The sequence below is a fragment of the Gadus chalcogrammus genome, chromosome 18 (genome assembly GCF_026213295.1).
Source record: "Gadus chalcogrammus isolate NIFS_2021 chromosome 18, NIFS_Gcha_1.0, whole genome shotgun sequence".
Taxonomy (NCBI): Eukaryota; Metazoa; Chordata; class Actinopteri; order Gadiformes; family Gadidae; genus Gadus; species Gadus chalcogrammus.
In genome coordinates, this window is record NC_079429.1 from 7,900,604 (window position 1) to 7,918,446 (window position 17,843).

The following is a 17,843-nucleotide window of genomic DNA, read 5'->3' on the forward strand; positions in this document are numbered from 1 at the left end:
GAGACTGGTCACTCAAGGGAGATGCATGTGAGTACGTTCTTCAGTAAATACCAAATCAACTCCACCGTGTTCACTCACTTTATTTGATAAATTGCTTACAACATTGGAAACGTTATAGTTTTTTTTACACAAGCATCCCTGGAAAAAGCCTTCTTACAAGACTGCTGATTTTCTGGTCTGTTTGCAAAGAAACCCGAAAGCAGCAGCAACAAATGCATTAGTTGATACAATATTTGTCTAAAGATACTCTAGCAGGCTTGGGTTACATCAAGTGTGACAGTCATAGGAAAATGTTTTACAAGCCAGCACACGATTGACTGGACTAAATTTGCATTGCACTCACTGGTGGCGTAGCAGACCGTCTGCTCTTTTCTATCTATTGTTACAAGAATGAGACATGTAGGCCTAGATGAAGGCTGACATCAGGGGAAGGGAGCACAGCAAGGCAAGTCATACTGGAACAGAATTGACTTCTAGTAAATCATGAATTGTGTGGACATTCGGAATAGAAATCAAACCAGTAGAACAAAAAAAAATTGTTTGCATTAAATCGTAAATATAATTTACAATCATAAGTTGAACAGAATAATGCAATAAATGCGGAATATCATTGTTGTGGCTATGTTAAGAGGCGGGAGGTGGGATTCTATGGTTTGAGCTCCATTGGAACCCTGCAGAACAGTGAAGAGGGCTGTTCACTGGCCTACTGTGTTTCATGGATTGTTTGTTATTTAAGTGTAGTGTTTATGTATTTTTTGACACTACAGGTCGCCTTTGCTGAATGTTGCACAGTACAGACACAATTATGATTGCACCGTTGAATCCTGGCTGATTAAATAAGTCGTCAACCAATTGGCATCCAAGGTCAACTCGCCGTATCCTCAATTATTTCCGCAAATGGGCGGCACCCAAGGAATATCCTCGAAGGCTTTTTTAAATTTGGCACGTTGGCACACACTTTTTCGGATGGTGTTTTGGCCACTTTGCAGTAAGTTTCGATAAAGTTCATCGACATCCAGTTAGGCTACAGCAAATACTCTATCAGCATTTGGCTATCTGCATATGTCATGTCTACTGCTGTTTGGCAATCGACAATGAATAGGCCTACCGTGTGCATTATGGATCGGGATCAGCGGATCGGGGAGTGACCTGACCACACAGCGTACATCCATGATAGTAAGCTACCGAATACTATAGACACCTAAATTCGCGAATTATTATCTCGAATGACCATATGATAGAATATAAAAGATTAGGCTATATATTATCCTTATTATTATTATGATTATAATTATTATTTTTATTATTATTTGTATAATGTTATTCTCTGCTTCTTTCCTTGGTGACCGCAGTAACATGCAGTTATGCAAAGTGAACAGGTGGTGGAAGCACAGTCCTTGCATTTTTTATATTCTACAGTAATCAATTAATACAATACTTAATAATATAATGTAATAAATATTCACATCTTATGTTTCACATTTGAACACAATGCATTTCTAAATAACCACATTTACTTATTTTTGTTATTAAAGTCAAATATTTACATTAAAACTCCCCATGAAGAGCCTCAGAATACAAGGTAATAAAGACAAAAGTATGGATTTATGGTTACATTGCGAGAATCTCTTTTTTTCAGGGGGAATTAAGACATGACGTGCTTTTATAGAATTGGCAATGTTAGACGACCTAGGGCAAAAGCTCAATAAATGAATCAATACAAATATGAACTTGGAGTACAGCAGAATAAAGATGTGTGACTGTGCACACAAAAAAGATCATACTAAAATGTACCAAGACAGATTCAAATGTTTCCCGAACACAAAAGCGAACACTACTTGGTTTTGAGCCACTCCATCAGTGGAGTCGGGGCTAAACCCCATGCTCAAGGGTACAACAATTAGCTGATGAGGAACCCCAAGAAATCTGGGTTTCTTCCGTAACTTTCTTGCCTACTTTCCTGATACCCATTATGTTTTCCAAAGCAGCATGTTTCCTTAGTTAGAAAAGAAAGGTAGCATTATGACTCAGCTGTTGGCCGAGCCCACCCTATTAGCCGTAATGATGTAACAGATGGCTCGTGCACTCACACCAAACCTCAAGATGGAGGATGGTTTTCATTTAAATGTATTGCACAACTGAAGGGCAGAGCATATAGTTCAAAATCGACGCCTATGTAACTATGGACATTTAATAGAAAGCAGTTACTACGACAAGACAAGGTTTCATTTCATGTTTTTCATTTAAATGCATTGCACAACTGAAGGGCTGTATGTATAGGCCTACTTCATCAATGACACAGATGGAACATGTGATACTAGAATTCAGTTATTACGATAGAATATCCCAACGCCGGCGACAGCACTGCTGTCTTCAATCAAACAAACTAAGCAACCGAACAGTCCCTAAAGACACATCCTTCTCAGTTTTTTGTTAGTAAGTGAACCATATATATTTTGTTATGGCTGTTCATGGGACGAGGAGATGAAACAGAAAGGCCACGTGACGCTAATCCAAGCTATAACCTTTTACACCTGAGGAAATACAGGATTTTGAGCAAAAAATATGGAATCCATGGCTCTTGTCCACTTGCTCTTGGCATGTTAAAGAGAGTCGTCTCTCTTTTACACAGAAAACATTGCATACAGTCATGGTCAACTAGGAGTCAGGGACTTATAGCCACATTGGTACTGACACAGTACAACCTAAGGCAAGACATTTTTATGTGACGCATATCCAAACACACACGCACAAACACACACACACGCGCGCGCACTATGAAATGGCAGTGAACTAATGTGATACATAATTAATATAAGGTGACTAAGATGGTATGAGATCTGACAAGAGTATTACTGTTAAAAGAGCCACACTTGTGTACACGTGCACAAACACACACACACACACACACACACACACACACACACACACACACACACACACACACACACACACACACACACACACACACACACACACACACACACACACACCACACATTCTCTCTTTCTCTGAGCACTAATCCTGTCTGAAAGCATTCCACTTTCTCTGGATTCTGCCTCCCTTCCTCTTCTTTCCTCCTCCGTTACTGTGTCTCCAGTCAAGTCGATAAGGCACAGTGTGTGGCCAGGGTGAGATACCAAAGGCTGCAGAGTTCATGATTATATAACTAGTGTGGAGGCTGAGGAGGAGGAGGAGGAAGAGGAGGAGGAGGAGGAGGAGGAGATGTGCCAGGGTTAGCATGTAAGAACGACAGGGCAAGCGCTAGCCTGCATTGTGATGCTCGCTCGCCTGCTAATACATACACGGTGTTGCAGGAAACACATGCACACAGAGCATGTTAACGCATAGGTTGTTAACGCTCACACCCTATGCCTCACTTCCTATCGCCTCAGAACTTGCAGATGCGGCTTGCACTGTTGCTATTTTCCCTACGTTCCGACATTCAGATCCTATGCCCCAAACCCTGCATTTGGATACTGGCGCAAGATCCTTTTACGACGTCTCTCGCTCTCTCTCTTGACATGACCATGCTCTGTCCCATTTTTCCTTCTCTGTGACAGAGTGCTGAACAGGCAATTACACACACACACACACACACACACACACACACACACACACACACACACACACACACACACACACACACACACACACACACACACACACACACACACACACACACACACACACACACATTCAACCTGTAACTCTACTGCTTAATGGGCTGTTCCTCCCCCCACATGCCTGTCTTCTGTTGGCCTATGACTGATACCACATTAAACATTTAGCAAAGCACTCTGGCTCTCTCTGTGACATCATCTTTTAGCGCCGCCAGGGTTCAGACTTTACACTGTGGAAAACAGGTGGAAATCTGATATAGTAGTCACCTTATACTCCTCCTAACCTCCTCCGCTCTGTCTTTCATACACGCATGCATACCAATGCCCAAAGAGCAGGTCAGAATTGCCCCACTGCATTGATTGTGACTGATCCCTTGGCTGTGTGCGTGAATACACATATGTGCATCCATGTGTGTGCATAATGTAAATCGTATGTTAATCGTACATGCATATGCGATTGGTGTCTTACTTGTGTTGCAGGGCCAACAACGAGATGTTTCTGTCAGTAGTAATAGCAGCCTACTTTGTTGTCTTACATTGTGTGCAATAAGCTAAACTGTGAACAATATAGAATGTGTGAACAATGGTGCACAATTCGACAGAAGCTTTTAATCTACCCTCAAAACAATATTTTCCTCAGACTTAGACACCGCATACCAAATTCTCCATGAATTCATTGAACTAGAGGTTTTAGTCTTTGCTCTGACACGGCATGAGTGTGTTCTCGCGAGGTTTCAACCCATCACGGATGCACGAGCATTGGCGCACGCACGTACACACACCTACCTCCTGCGCTCTGCAACCCCTCCCGTCTCTGCTTTTCCTCTAGTCTCTTCAGCTTTGCCTGTCAGTAAGGTACTACTCCACTGTTGGAGGCTTCCCTCCCCCGGACTGTGTACGAGAGCAAGCCGCTGTCGTACCCTGAGGCACGGAGCTCTACTCTTACAGATTAACCATGGCTACAATCGTGACTTCGACCAGGTTTACCGACGAGTACCAACTCTACGAAGAGCTCGGGAAGTAAGCAGCTGTCGTAATGCACCGTGTTGCCTTGTCGTTTTTTTCCCCACCCCCGCAACCCTGCTTAACAGTATACATGTTGTCTAGTGGTGTGCCCGCTAGCTGGTATTAGCTAAACAAACAACCGGTTAATGAGTCGGGATAGACTTTGCAATCAACCCATCGTAATTATGCGTTGACAGAAGCCTCCGAGGCAGACGAGGCTCCTGCGTCGTGGTCGGGGCTAAACGCCTCACTCGGGGCTGCGTGATTAGGCTAGCTAACCGTGCTCCCCGCATTCACGCCTGATGGATAGCGCACTAGCTAGCCACAAGCTACAACGTTACGCTGATATATCGATCAAGGGGCTAGGTTAGCTTGTTGACGGTGTTTCAGTAGCTCACGGATCGTGTGAAAGTTAACACATCTCGACGGTCTCGATGGACAGTGTCTGCTGCGTCGTCTCGGCGGTCGTATCGCTGCGGTGTGGCGAACGCGTCAGCGGGCGGTAGATGCGCTGGAGCAAAAGCCCTGCTCTGACATTTCGCGGCACGCTGGGTCCATGTATGACAGCTTCGTGTGCGCACCGTAGACCACAGGCTTGAGTCGGCACTACTAGGCCGACGATTTCTGTCTGAGCAGCTGCGGAGAAGCGTCCTATCCATATTTTTAGTCAGGAAAGTTGTGCAGTTATTTATTGCTTTCTGCTCGCATCATAAATCCTGTGCGTTCGCCGCACAACAGCTGGCGTGTGCGACAGTTATCAACACACTAATTGTCATTGCGCGGCTTTAATGCAGTTAAAGTCCAGCAGATCAAATACACCACCATAATGGCGATTCGGCGTTTAACGTGTAAAAGCTAGTGACGTGGATTCTCGGAATTTAGATGACGGCAAGAAAACCGGGCCGCCACCTCAACATCAGCATCTGTTGTTTTTGGCCGGTACTTTTCCTCATCCGCCCGTTATCTAACCTAAACCTCAACCTGACATGTAGCGATGCGACCGTAATTCACCACTAGATTTGTCTATGCCCCATATTTGACCGTCGGGTAATTGACAGCCGTCAATGACTTTGATTATTTCGTGAGGGGTTATAATATATTGCTTAGGCGATACAAACCGTCGCTCTGATTTGTCGCAGCTTTAAGGCCTAGTATCTGTCTGTCTGGTTAGTGTTCGACGTTGGAGCTCGGAAAGGCTTTGACTCTGAATGATACCTATGTCTGATGATGGCCAATGTCTGCCCTTCTGCGCCGTTATCTGAATTCCTCTCACTCTAAAGCATGCTATCTTCTCGTCTATTGCCACCTCTAAATAATTGAAGCTAAGTGCAAAAACGAAGGTAGCAGAGGACAGTCTCTGCTCAGAGTTTCGTCATACAGACCACGATGACGACCCAAATGTGCTATAGCCTACTTCTTTCATAATTAAATAGATGTATTCAAGTACAAAATGCCCGCATTGAATTAATTTGTTCATTTCATAAGGAAGTTCTTGGATCACAGCCAATATTGACCACACACTACTATGTAGCCATAGGCCAAATTATGAACAGTCTGATGAATGAATGTTATCACTTCAAGTGCCTGTCAAGGATCAGCCACCACATGTTTTAAATAATTATACACAGGCCAGATCCAAATATTCACATTTGATTGGATCAGTTGTTGTGTAACACACTGGTTCCTTGGGCAGTATACACTAACATTGCAGTATTAATAATGCCTAAAAGTTTGTGTGTGTATGTGTGATTACTTGTATGTGTGAGAGGGAGATACAAATAGAGAGAGACAGAGAAAGGTTAGCATACACAAACAACCCGAGTCACGCGCGTTGACCCAATCTCAAATGTCACTGTGTGTGTGTCTGTGTGCATGTGCACAGATGTCTGCATGTGAGTGCAATTGTTGCACCCAAATGTAACTGTTCTTTGTCCTGCTCCTTCTGCTTAGGGGAGCGTTTTCAGTGGTGCGTAGGTGTGTGAAGAAGTCGTCAGGACAAGAATATGCCGCAAAAATCATCAACACTAAGAAGCTGTCTGCTAGAGGTAACTCTAATCTCTCTTCTCCTCAATCACTCACTCACCCACATGTACAGTTTAGCTTGTTGTCTAAATAAATTGATTATTGGATCCAATAAGCTTTTCTTTTTTTGCTGACGACCTTGCTCAAGAAGTGTTGTGACATGGTTGTGAACTAACCTACAGGACACCAGCAGTGTTGAAAAAGTCAATCTCTTTTCTTTGTCAATGTCCTCCTTTCCACAACTCACTGGTATAACAGCTTAGTGTATGGGATGGGGCTGCGGAGTCCATAGTTGCTTGCTTCTGGAGAGTTATTTTCTAAGCCCTGCGTGCGCCTAGTCTCATGCTGACTCCTGCCTCAACACACGTAGGCTGGGTTGGTGTATGCTCGGCCCAGGCCATGTTTGTGTGTATGTGCACGACTGCTTTGTGTAGGATGTGCTCTAATGGTTATATTGGTTCTCTCAGTATCCTCGGGAGGTTTGTGTGGTGTATGGTGGGTTGGACAGAGGTGACGGGATTGGGTCATCCTACTTGTGGTACACCCCCACCACACGCACACGCACTTCTCTCTTCTCTCCTTCCTCTGCCTACAAATAAAAAAAAGAAGGGAATCTTAATAGATTTTCTTTATCGCGACCCTACTCTTGCCTTTTATCCTCGCTCTGCCTTTTTTACGGTCTTCGGCCAATCCATGTTTCTCCCTCCATCCGTCCATCCCGCCTGCCTCTGACGGCTGAGGGGGATTGGTGTGTATTGAGGGTAATCCACTTATGCCAAATGTATGTCATCAGGCACTAAGAGACCTAAGACCCCAAGGATTCTATAGGCGCCTCCCTGTTTGCCCTGTTGTCGCCTGTGCCTGTTGGCATGGGCCTGTCTGTCTCTGGCAAAATAACGGCGTGCTTTGTGAGGGCCTGTGTCACAGTGCCATATTCTGAAGGGGGGGGGGCACAGCACACCGCGTGTACAGGGTGTTTCTTTTCAAAGACCCAGGAATGATGTGATTGTTAGTTGTTAGTGTTTTTAGGTCAATAGTCACAGACTCATAAGGGAAACATCGCTTCAGCATAATCTGTTGGCTCATTTGAGATGTGTAGAAACATGCGTGAGCGGCTCTATGCCTGATGTGCATGTGTCTGTTTGGTGGGAATGCAAGGGTGATGAAAGCTGGATAGGAGTGTAGAGGGATGACTTAATGCCGCGCACAGCCACGCTGGGAGGGAGGTGACGTTCTGCAATGTTGACGGAAAGGGGTTGGTAATGTCACTCATGACTCTACTGACTCTGCAGGGCAAACAGACACACACACACACACACACACACACACACACACACACACACACACACACACACACACACACACACACACACACACACACACACACACACACACACACACACACACACACACACACACACACACACACACACACACACACACACACACACATATACATACACTCACAGACAGACAGACAGACACACCATGCACTCGGAGCAAGCGATGCGCGAGCAGGCAATGTGTCTGTTAGGATTTGTGTGTCTGTTTTTGCTTGACAGGGCCAGTGTGACCTGACGAGTGGCCTAGCGGGTAAGACTCTCAAAGCTCTAGAATATACTGCAGTAATCTTGGGATGGGGTGGGGAGAGAAGGAGCTACTGATTATTACAACTGATTATTACACCGGTTTGAATGAGTGTGTTTAATAACAATATTCAAGGTGTCATATGTTTACAATTCAGCATATCTGGTGTTGTAATATCTGTAAAAACTTTGAATTAATTTCTTAATTGGTGTGTGTTGTGGGAGGTGGTCCAATCAACCTTTGGTGTGCCGATGTAAGATGGCTGTAGGCCCGCCCCACAGTCAAGCAGATGGCCAATTAGAAAGCAGCAGGAAGTGGGAGTAATTACCCGCCAGTCCCCACACACACACACACACACACACACACACACACACACACACACACACACACACACACACACACACACACACACACACACACACACACACACACACACACACACACACACACACACACACACACACACACACACACACACACACACACACACACACACACACACACACCACCAAATAGAAGATTGAATGAATTAGTGCGTGGTGCAGTGACACTGCACCATGGCTGACAGACACACGCGCACACAACACGCGCAAAAAGGGGAGCTGTGATCCTCTCAGTGCAAATAAACGTCTTGTGTAATCCTCTCTCTATCTGTCTCTCTCTCTGTGTCTCGCTCTCATCACTGGAGTAATTTATAAGAAAGCTGATGTCTCAGTCCCTCCTCCTACCCACCCATGTCTCTGGCTCTCTCTCTCCCTCTTTGATAAGAGTAACTCACACCTGTTTTTTTGTGATGGAGAGGGGCGGTATAGCAAGAATAGAAGTAGTAGCACTAGTGGCAGGGAGAGGGAGCGATCAAGTGAGAGAACGGAGAAGGTTAGCGAAAGGGCATGAGGGGATGTTGAATCAGCTTCACGGCCATGTCAAGGAGGATATGAAGGAAAATAATGTATTATAGGACTTATTCAGAATAAAATTGCAGCTAAATTCCTTTTTATATTGCAGTAACACTGAGCTTATGGTTGTTCTAACAACCATGAAAGCTGTACGATACCATGGGGGAAAAAAACGATCTAATCTGCTTAAGGAAAGTTAAGTGTTAATTTCGGAGCCTAACTAGAATTGGTACAGCGTTTTAATGCAATGTTCACACATATCGTCAAAGCCCTGACACGGTACATAACACACTTGGAGGCACAGAACCTGACTCATGCCTTTTCATCAGTGGTAGCCCTGGGTGACCCCTGACCTTGCCTACGTAGCTGTTGCTAATGGTGAGGGGCGATGGCGGCTCCGAGTGATTTTTCCGCACTCTCACGGAGCCCACAAAGTCCACCGGGATGTGTGTGACACACACACACACACAGTACGCACACACGGTTCACAAACAGCTCCGCGTGTGTGCGCTTGTGTTGATGTGATCAAGTGTCATTACTGGTTAAACATTGTGCGTTGAGGCCTCACAAAATGCAAGAACAATCTTCACCTTCCTCATTTGCACATCCGTCTGTCGTATGTCTACAACTCCAATCCCCATGACACTTGGACCGGTCGTATTAATAATCATCACAGGAGGTTATGGCAGGTTGTCAGGCTCTGCATGACAGACATGGTGTCAGGAGGTGGCTCCACCGGGCCCTATCCAAAGCACCTGCTGCTGCCCAGAGAATCCACCCAGGCCTTAGTCCGACGTCATTGTGGACACTTCTTTTGGTATTTTCACTCGGTTTGCGTGTTCTTTCCCGCCACTCATCTGTGTACAGTGACAGGAAACCGAGTTGAACGCCACACTGCAACTCGGATTGCAGAAGTCAGTAGCTTTGGCTCTTTCTTATCAATTTGGTACCTATAAACAAGGGGCCGTAGTGGCTTCCTGTTTGGCTCTCACTTTTGGCCAATGTCGTGTTGTGTCTGTGTTCTGCTGTTGCGGTTGATCCTAACAGAGGACTCTGTCTTCCTTTCTCCCTCCTTCAGACCATCAGAAACTGGAGAGGGAAGCTCGCATCTGCCGCCTCCTGAAACACTCCAACATTGGTGAGCTTCTGTGTATATGTGCGTGTGTGTGCATGTTTATTTGTCTGTCTGTATGTGTGTGTGCGTGCCTTACCCATCCCATTATGTACTAAAGATGTTGTCATGGGCGCCCCAACCCCCCCAGACTCTCCGGTCTCATGCAGAATTTGCAACACATGCAAGGATGATGGATTTGGTAAAAGGGGAACAGTGCGGATTATAATTCAATCATTCTGAGTCCAGTAGCCCCGCACCAATGGATTTAGTTCTCGACACGCGCACACACACGCACACTCAGGCTAAAGGTGACGGTCAGAGTGGGCTGTCAGCATGGAACGCATAAAAGGGTTTCAAGCCCTTGGTTTGGCACGGACTGTGTAAGAATGGCACAGAATGGAGCTGGCTTTGTGTTCCAGCCCAAAAACCGCTGAGAGGGGCAGACTTAGAAAGTTAGTGGGAGAGGGCAGGAGAGAGCGAGAGAGAGACAGAGAGAGAGACAGAGAGACAGAGAGAGAGAGAGAGAGAGAGAGAGAGAGAGAGAGAGAGAGAGAGAGCGAGGGAGAGAGAGAGAGAGTAGGAGAGAGAGGCAGATGGAGGAAGCGAGCGAGAAGATGGGGAATTGGAGGAGGAGGAGGAGGAGTAGTAAGAAAAGAAAGCAAGCATTTAGTTAGAGCTCTTGGTTGCGGGGGCTGTCGTCCTTGTCTCATTACACAACACAGAGATGCTTTACATAACTGTTTTAAATACATGGCCTGGACAGGAGCCGGTGTCAGGGTTGAGCCACAGGTACAGTTCAGGTACAATGCATTTACATTGATAGTCATTTATCAGACAAGCTTATCCAAAGTGACTTGCAAAAAAGGGACTTGTACGCCTCCACTACCGTGCTTCTGTGTTTTACAAAGGTATAAATATATGGGCAAAGTTAACTGTAAAATCTGTGACATTATTATGTTGGTCACTGTTATCACCCGGCCCACTTGGAACACACACACACACACACACACACACACACACACACACACACACACACACACACACACACACACACACACACACACACACACACACACACACACACACACACACACACACACACACACACACACACACACACACACACACACACACACCCCTCCCCCCCGCCTTACACTTGTTCTCTCCCCCCTTCCCTGCTCAGTGAGACTCCATGACAGCATTTCAGAGGAAGGCTTTCATTACCTTGTCTTCGACCTGTGAGTATATTCTTAACAAGCACGTGCACCTAAACGGGCATGCATGCCTTGACATTTGAGATTATATCCCTGACTGTAGCTTGTTTGTGTAAGCCAACCGCCCTGTTTCTCTCCCCCTCCTTCTATTCTTCTACCCCTCTCCTTCCCCTCTCTCTCTCTCGCTATTTGTTTTTGTCTCTCGCTTCTCATTTCTCTCAGGGTGACAGGAGGGGAGCTTTTCGAAGACATTGTGGCCCGGGAGTATTACAGTGAGGCCGATGCCAGGTATGACACACATGCACACACAGAGACTGAATGAATTAGTGCGCGCTGCAGTGACACTGCACCACGGCTGGCAGACACACGCGCGCACACAACACGTGCAGAAAGGGGAGCTGCGATAGACGCATGCGTGGATACATAGGATGCTTATTGCCATCATGATTCACATATGTATACACCATAGACACACACAAACTAATATAATAACATAATAACATAATTTTTGGTTTGCTAGTGTTCCTTGCAGCAGCAGCATTCCCCTCATCAACAAGTGCATCAGTATTCTCTCTCTCTCTCTCTCTCTCTCTCTCTCTCTCTCTCTCTCTCTCTCTCTCTCTCTCTCTCTCTCTCTCTCTCTCTCTCTCTCTCTCTCTCTCTCTCTCTCTCTCTCTGTCTCTGTCTCTCTCACTCTCACTCTCTCCTCTCTCTCTCTCTCTCTCTCTCTCTCTCTCTCTCTCTCTCTCTCTCTCTCTCTCTCTCTCTCTCTCTCTCTCCTCTCTCTCTCTCTCTCTCTCTCTCTCTCCGTCTTTCACTCCTTGGAGACCTTATCCGCCCTCTCTTCCATATTTCAGAATTCTTCTTTTACTTCTCTCTCATCTCTGGTCCTCTTTTCCTACAGCAGCCCTTCCTCCCCACTGCGGCCGTGTGTTTTACAGCTTATTAAGTCTGCTGTATAATTGGATTAGGAGGGTCTTTATCTGTTAACGCACATGGGGGGGTTGGGGGGCTATAGAGAGCAACACACAACAGAAGAACATTACTGCGACCCCCACTGGCTGCGGTCCCTCTCTGACGTCCTAAGCTCAGCGCGACCTTCGACCTCACAAACCTGTAGAGACCCTCGCATGCCGCTGCCTTGTGCTGCAAACTGTTTGCCCGTCATGAAGGGGTTTCAGACCAGGCTTCCTAAAATACACCCCCTAGGCGTCGCTCGCTGCTTCAACACGCGGGTAACGTGTACGGGATGCATTTCGTGGCGACCCGGGTTTGATTCACACCTGTGGTCCTTTGCTAGATGTTATCCCTGTGTCTTCTCCAACATGTCTTCCTGTCTCTTCACTGTCCTGCCACAAAGGAAAAACTGAACTTGGTTTTGATCAGTTTTGTGCTGTATTGCATCCACCCACTATGTTGCATGTTTTTTCATTATTCTATATAGATTTGTAAATCTCACTGCATCAATGCTACTGTTATGATTGGAAGGGCTGGTTTAATTTAGACTTCTGCGTGGAATAGCCACCGTTGGTGCTCATTGGCTAATCCACTCAGCCATTACCCCAGCATTCGGCTGGCAGTCCTGTGTTATCCTTCTAAGGTCTTGGCGTTATAAAGGGGGAACAATCAAACACGTTTTTTAATAGTTGATCAGTTGACATGACAACCTTTTAATGTTTTATAGATTTTTATGTTTGCGCACCAGTCTTTAAAAACCATAAAAATAATGAGGTTTACAAGAAACAGAGATCTGATTCAATTGAATAACTCGCACACCATTACCCATTTTCTCTCCCAACCGCACTTTTAAATATGCTTTATTAGTCTGGTTCTATCTGGGTGTTTCATCCTCCAGTTCAGGGCCAACGGCCAGGTAGCTTGAGGCCGGCTAGCCGAAGGTCAGCTAGCTTTCCCCCTGGAGATGTTGCATTTTAAATTATTATTATTATTATTATTTATTTATTTTTAGCATTTATATCTACATCAGTAGTTTAATAAGATGTTTGCCATTCGGAAATATTGCTCTTCATTGAATATGATCGAAAATGTACAGCATATAGAAGTATATGTCGCATTTTCCTTTTTCCCCCCCAACTCAGTACAACCAAGTGTCTGTTTTTACAAAAAAGGGTCACATGAAGTTGCTCTTCCCATAATTCCACGTCCTCCAAGTGGACCAATGACATTGAAGTGTCTGTCCGTCTGTCTCTGTAGTCAGTGTATCAGCCAGATCCTGGAGAGCGTCAATCACATCCACCAGCATGATATCGTGCACCGGGACCTCAAGGTGAGTGGCTGCCCGTTGCCGTGACGACCACACACACGCGCACACACACACACACACCTTAGCTCGTGGCCATGGCAACGCATGGATGGCTCTGGGTTGCTCCGTCTCTGTGTTTCTGCCTTCCCCCCCCCCTACCACCACCACCACCTCTTCAAATGTCTTTCTTCTCCTGTTTGTTCTCCCTCTATCTGCCTCAGTCAAGTGATTACATGTCTGTCCTTGACCACAGCTGTGCGTGTGTGTGTGTGTGTCCGTGCGTGCGTGCGTGCGTGCGTTTGTGTGTTGTGTGGGCGTATTGATTATTGCTGTGTGTGTGTGTGTGTGCGTGAGACGTTAGCCGGAGGTTAACCCTCACCTGTAGCAGGGAAATGAGGATATTCGGACAGCGTGCAATCACACTTAGTCTCCCAGATCGTGATAGTGAGAGGGCTGGCTCCGTGCACAGCCTCTGCTGTGTCTTGCAAAGGGGCCCATTATGAGAGGCTTGATGGCATGGATGAACTGCGAGTGGTTGCCATGACAACTTGCATGACATCACATCAGCTGTGCAGTGACGGGGGAGGGGTTCTTGGTTGTCTGTCGTTTTTTTTTCTTCTTCTCCCGATTTGCACCTAAATAATGGATGAAATGCCGCTAAAATAATGACATTAATATTTATATCATTATTCACCCTAAGTGTGGGTGGGGGGGGGGGGGGGGGGGGGGTTGAATCTCAGAACCAGGGGGAATCTGTTAAAACATGTGTGTCTGTATGGGTGCGCATGTTAGCACACTTGTAGCCAGAGAATAACACTATTACCTCCGGTGCTGTCTCTCTGATTTGTTGGCCTTTTATCCTGAGTGGGCTTTTACTGCAGCTCTTTATGTTGGACTGCCCAAACAGCGTCCATTTAGAACACCGCATCTCCCGCACACGCACGCGCACACACGCGCACCCACTTTCTCCCTCACACCAACAACACACTTTCCATTTAGAATGGAGTCTGCAGTGCTGCCTAAATGACTCCCAAGTGGTTTCCATGGCTACGAACCCATGCCCATATAAGGCGTCGTGGAGAGACCACTCAGCCACTCATCCTCCACTACTTCCTCGTTTTTCCGTCCATCACCTTTTCTTTTCTCAAACTTGCACCCGCCCGTTTACTGCATGTACACACTAACGCACCACCCACTTTCTAATGTTGCATGCATGATTTATTGTGTGTGTGTGTGTGTGTGTGTGTGTGTGTGTGTGTGTGTGTGTGTGTGTGTGTGTGTGTGTGTGTGTGTGTGTGTGTGTGTGTGTGTGTGTGTGTGTGTGTGTGTGTGTGTGTCCCAGCCTGAGAACCTGTTGCTGGCCAGTAAGATGAAGGGAGCTGCAGTGAAATTGGCGGACTTTGGCCTGGCTATTGAGGTCCAGGGAGACCAGCAGGCCTGGTTCGGTAAGAAGTCCTCCCTCTCTCTCTCTCGCTCACCTGCTCCCTGTGGCCAATCTTTATCTGATCTTGTATTGTGTCTGCTGTACAGCACCACATAGTTGGCACCTTCATTCACAAAAATGCACACTCACATTCGCAGGAATACGCATTGATGGCCAGGGCCTCAAACTTAAACCATCATCCGTAGCCTTCATGCTTTCATATGAGTATGCATACATCAATATTAAATGATGCCTACCTCATTTAATATTATACGAGGGTTGCCATTGTAAAAAGACAAATGCTCCCACATGCTGTCAACAAAGATGTTTTGGTGTCGGTGCTTTTGCCAGGGGCAATGCCTTTAGAACTTGGTTGGTTTTCGAGTTTCCTGGAGAGTTTCCTGGAGTTTACTCACAAAATGACCATGCTCTTGTTATCAAACAGTCCTCCCTCAATGCAAACCCTGATCTGTAGGATGAAATCAACCTCATTCTTTTGCTTTCATTTGTGATCTGGCAGGCTTTGCGGGCACCCCTGGCTATCTCTCCCCTGAGGTCCTGAGGAAGGACCCCTATGGAAAGCCTGTGGATATCTGGGCCTGTGGTAAGTCCTACAAAACAAAAACAAAACAAAACAATGGTCGAATGAGCTGTTGAATGATGTTTTACTGACATAGCAGGCTGTCTTCATGGTTGGTTTGGTGAGAATTTCATCTCTCTATCTTCCCACTGCCTTTCTCACATTGAGCAAAATGTTCTGGTTTAATAGGTCCACAGAGAAGATCTAAAACATTGGAGGCTTCTACAGCCATTTCATTATCCCACACGTGTCTGATCAAAAAACACATTGAATGCCTTATCCATGAAATCTTGGGAGGACTTGTCTGTTGCCTGAATTCAGCTTTCAGTCTCTCAATTCTGACTAAGCAGACTGCCAACGTGTCGATAGGACACGTTGTCCGACTTGTCTGTTGCTTGTTGTCTGTTGCTTGAATTCAGCTTTCGGCCTCCCAAGGCTGACTAAGCAGTCTGACTAGCACAGTGGTCAGGAACCTAAGGCTTTAGAGCCTTACTTGGCTCTGTCAGTGATGCATGTGACTGGCCAACAGGGCTGAATATAGACCGCAATGGCAAAATATATAAAAAATAATTACGCAACATACTGTGTACAAAATTTTCATTGGACAAAGTCCCTAAGCTGGGTTCAATTTCAGGTCCAATACAAAAACTTCTTTCCCAAAATACCAGTGCCTACCATCATGAATAGACCATAAAAGAAAGGGATGATGAAAATCTATAATTCTTTCCAGCCTTAACATCATGTCTAACTAGCAGTGAGTGAGGACATTTTTCCGAGAAATTTAGGAATATTGATTGAAGGACAACCCCTTCTTGGGCTTCTTTGAACCGTTTCATGTAATTAAACGATTATGGCTGGACCCACTGAAGAAGGTTCCGGACCCGGGTCCAGGACCAGGGCGATGTATGCTGAGCTCCTCCCCGGTTACCTCACTGACTCTGTGTCTCTTGCCCCCCCGCCAGGTGTAATCCTCTACATCCTCCTGGTGGGATACCCTCCATTCTGGGACGAGGATCAACACAAGCTCTATCAGCAGATCAAAGCCGGGGCCTACGACGTGAGTGTGTGTGTGTTTGTGTTTGTGTGCGTGTGCTTTTGTTAGCCTTTGTGTATGTGTATGTGTGCGTGTGTGTGCTATGGCCATTAAGCCTTGGCAACGGTTCAAGATCTGTCGTTTTATTACCTGCTCCGGTGGCATCCTATCGACACGTTGTCATATCTTGGCACGCAGTTGTGTAATCTACATTGATTGTAGGGAGATTTATCACATGTGATCCAGCCACAGCCCTGTGTTTGGAATGTGCAGGGAGTAAAGTTAATGGAATGTCTCCTACCATCCATATTGCGGTATTAAGGGTTATTGAGGAATACAGATTTTGAAAGCAATATTGTGCTATAAATCGTTATTTTCCAAAAGTGAATATATTATGTTCTAATTTATGACCCTGTGTGTGTGTGTGTGCGTAAATGTCAGTGAAAAGGGCGGCGCTGTGAGGGTTTTGCGAGCGGGTTGGTGAATGTTTAATAGTGGCCGATTGAGAGGTGGTCTAGTGCTATTGATCCTAGCTGGGCCTCCCTGACGCATTGCAGAGGTGTGTGTGTGTGTGTGTGTGTGTGTGTGTGTGTGTGTGTGTGTGTGTGTGTGTGTGTGTGTGTGTGTGTGTGTGTGTGTGTGTGTGTGTGTGTGTGTGTGTGTGTGTGTGTGTGTGTGTGTGTGGGGGGGGTATAGGGATATCCTTCTGTGTGGGTCTCGGTGCTAATCAAGTTACAAGGCCGCTTCCAGACTACGTCTCGGGATGTCAGCCTCGGTGTATAGACAGTAGAGGTGTTGTTAGTACTGCAAACAAACAGGCTGATGCCCCAAACCAGAAGAACTAGTTGAGTCACCGTTGTATACATTTTAAAGAGCACTCTCTCCTACTTAGGTTAATTCTGAGGAGTTTTGTTCAAATATTCTTGATTATTGTATCCATGTTCACAGCGACTAGACGGATATTATCTTGAATGATGTTTGGGGGAATAGGATATGGATCATAATGTTGTGTAAAAAGGATGTAATTGAAAAGGGTTTTGGAAATGCCATTCGGTTGTAAGAAATGCAACCATAGGCTTCGAG

General features: G+C 45.9%; 1 protein-coding gene across 7 annotated transcripts in view; it reads left to right on the forward strand.

Moving 5' to 3' along the window:
* The first annotated feature begins 4,392 nt into the window (after positions 1-4,392).
* The window catches only part of LOC130370998 (calcium/calmodulin-dependent protein kinase type II subunit gamma), a 29,516-nt gene continuing 16,065 nt past the window's right edge, over positions 4,393-17,843 (forward strand). For 4 of the 7 annotated variants that reach the window (XM_056576581.1, XM_056576584.1, XM_056576583.1 and 1 more), the window contains exons 1-9: positions 4,393-4,643; positions 6,579-6,673; positions 10,212-10,271; positions 11,431-11,485; positions 11,684-11,749; positions 13,676-13,748; positions 15,067-15,169; positions 15,668-15,751; positions 16,690-16,784. In XM_056576581.1, the coding sequence (XP_056432556.1) occupies positions 4,579-4,643; positions 6,579-6,673; positions 10,212-10,271; positions 11,431-11,485; positions 11,684-11,749; positions 13,676-13,748; positions 15,067-15,169; positions 15,668-15,751; positions 16,690-16,784 (696 nt within the window). In that variant the 5' untranslated portion in view covers positions 4,393-4,578. The remainder of the gene's footprint in view (positions 4,644-6,578; positions 6,674-10,211; positions 10,272-11,430; positions 11,486-11,683; positions 11,750-13,675; positions 13,749-15,066; positions 15,170-15,667; positions 15,752-16,689; positions 16,785-17,843) is intronic. The other 3 variants (XM_056576585.1, XM_056576587.1, XM_056576588.1) reach the window with 1 other exon arrangement.